Source organism: Echinococcus granulosus (assembly GCF_000524195.1).
Source record: "Echinococcus granulosus chromosome Unknown EG_S00054, whole genome shotgun sequence".
In the NCBI taxonomy this organism is placed as follows: Eukaryota; Metazoa; Platyhelminthes; class Cestoda; order Cyclophyllidea; family Taeniidae; genus Echinococcus; species Echinococcus granulosus.
Genome location: NW_020170434.1, coordinates 488,988 through 491,391, shown reverse-complemented (window position 1 = coordinate 491,391; position 2,404 = coordinate 488,988). Strand labels below are relative to the sequence as shown.

The 2,404-nt window shown below is 43.6% G+C and overlaps 1 protein-coding gene across 1 annotated transcript in view; it reads right to left on the bottom strand. All coding sequences in view use genetic code 11, as the record gives it.

The window, feature by feature from the left end:
• EGR_06309 (hypothetical protein) overlaps positions 1-709 on the bottom strand; it is a gene marked incomplete at both ends in the record, with an annotated part of 8,838 nt that extends 8,129 nt beyond the window's left edge. The window contains one exon of the mRNA XM_024495558.1: positions 592-709. Within this exon, the coding sequence (XP_024350081.1) occupies positions 592-709 (118 nt within the window). The remainder of the gene's footprint in view (positions 1-591) is intronic.
• Between the last annotated feature and the right edge of the window lie 1,695 nt (positions 710-2,404).

Here is a 2,404-nt window from a genome sequence, read left to right as displayed (position 1 = left end):
GGGAGGCTTGAGAACCCTGAAGTGGGTAGTTGTACGGGAATGTGTCCATGTGGAGTGACGACCGAGTAACGTAAACGGCGTGACGAGAAGGCATGAATGCATGTATGTGTGCCCACTGTGATTTGCCGAAGTCATTTCTTGTCATTGGAGTAGCAGAAGGCTCCCTAAATTATTCTTCTTGATGGTTTAGTAATCACAAAGTGGCGTTCCTTTTTAATCCAGAAAATGTATGTCTCTTCCCAAAAAAACTGAATAAGAAGAAGAAAGTGGGCAAATGAAGACCTCTGTGTTGAAATACTTGTCGCTTATTCACTCTAGTTGGTAACTTAACAGGATCCAAACTCACGTATATGAGTACCGGGGCACCTAATCCACTTATGACAGGCGCCTTGATGCAAATGTCCCCTTACCAAGGTCGTCAATGTGGTGTTCATTGGTATTTGTGATGGCGAGGCAAGACAATGTAAAGTAGGCAGGACTTAGGTGCCACAGCACCAAAATGGCAAATGCAATGTAGGTGGTGAAGTGTTTACGTTGTTAGATGTGTTATTGCAATCAAATCAAACTGGGGGCAAGAAATGACTAACTTACTAAGAGGCATCTGCAGTAGTGTTTCAGCGATCAATACAATGTAAATTTTATGAATAGATTCGTTAACCTTCGTTTTTGTATGCATAGTGGAAGCATCAAGTGCCACGAGCATGAACATTTCAAGGCTGTTCGCCCAACTTCTTTCCGCCTCTATACATGAACTTATGTAGATGCGGATTTAAACTAAAAATGGGGACATGGAAGTAGAAAATGTACAGCAAAAATGATTTCAGAGAGAAAGGCAAAAGTGGAACACGCGGAAGAGATCAGGGAGTTCCGCTTTGGTCATCACTCTGATACACTTGTATCGCCCGGAATGATGTTGATCTATTAGTGAGTATTGGTGTGCATGAGTATTGCCTCAATGCGTTGTGTATCGACAAGAAGGAGCCTAAAAATGCAAATAGAGCAGTTTCTTGAATGCTCCAAAGTCCAACTAACGTCTTAACGAAAAGTTCTTATACATTTAACAACGCGTGTAACTTCCGGCGTTACAAATGTGTCCAGAGAATTTCTACCTCTAAAAGACGAGGAAAAACTCACGTCTACCTACTCATGCTTCCACTTCACTTTACTTTTTCAGTGCCTGTTCAATTTTTTCTGCATAGTAATATGTATTCAAGGTAATGTTTGAAGGTGATGGTTTGTTGGCGAAATATGAGCGAATGAGAGATCGGAGCGGTGCCACCCTTCATTCTATCCCATATTCCAGTCTAGGATTTCTCGACGATAATGGAGAACCATAGGTCCTGGCCAGGATGCGAAAAAACCATCACATAGAAGACATGCTCGATGAATCTGCGAACATTCCACCAATTATCATGAGAGCATTACCCATTCAAATGCCTAATGCCACGTCCAGTAGCAGCCACTTCTGCATCTCTTTTATCTCTACCAGTTAGAATGGTTGTCTGCACCACCGCCGCATTGCAAGGCACCGCCTCCTTCAAATTAATGCACTTGTTCCACCTTTAGCCAGTGGAGGGGCCTCACATCTTTTGCTAATTAGGGGTGCGCTTCGAACCACCCAGCATTGCTAACTCCCAAACAGCACCTTCGCCCAGCCTCATGTCACGCACCGCCTTCTTCACTGGAGCTAGTGTCCAGTGGAGGAGATATCATTTCGACTTTGTGAAATAGGCGCATGAAATCAAAGTGTGACAGCTGGAGCCCTTCAACTGAGCTTCTCCCTTCATTCGTCTGAGCGCTTGAACTGATTGGTTAGGGAAATCAATTCACTAGCACTAAAGACAGGGAAGTTGAGAGGAGAATCGACTGCCATGGCCAGTACAGTAACGGCAGCTGCAATTTTACCAAGTAAATGCAAGCCATGATCAAGTAAAGTCGGATTACATCGTTTCGCACCATCTTCCATAATTCCTTTAAGTACTTAAAAACTGGGCATTATTAAGATCCACCATATTGCTAGTACGTTAAAGAGCCTTTACCGCAGCCCATAAGATCCCATGAATCACAGTGGAAACATCCTTACTGGTTTAAACTCACGATAAAGACAGAACAATGAACTAAGCTGCGAAACAATCCTCACGGATGACCGGGTTTGCCATATTTGCTGACTTTGACTTGGAAATTCCACACAGACAAACAGAAAACTCGCAGTCAGGTGGCCAAAGAACTCAAGTTTAACGTCTGCAAATTGTTTGGGGAATGCACAAGCCCTAATTCCAGCCAGCACATTAAACACATTGTGTAATTAGAGGCTTGGGGATGGGAGAGTGGCAAATGACGCACATTCAGGGACACTTGATCCACTCTACAAGTTACGACAGGTACGGACTTCTTTAATGAACCG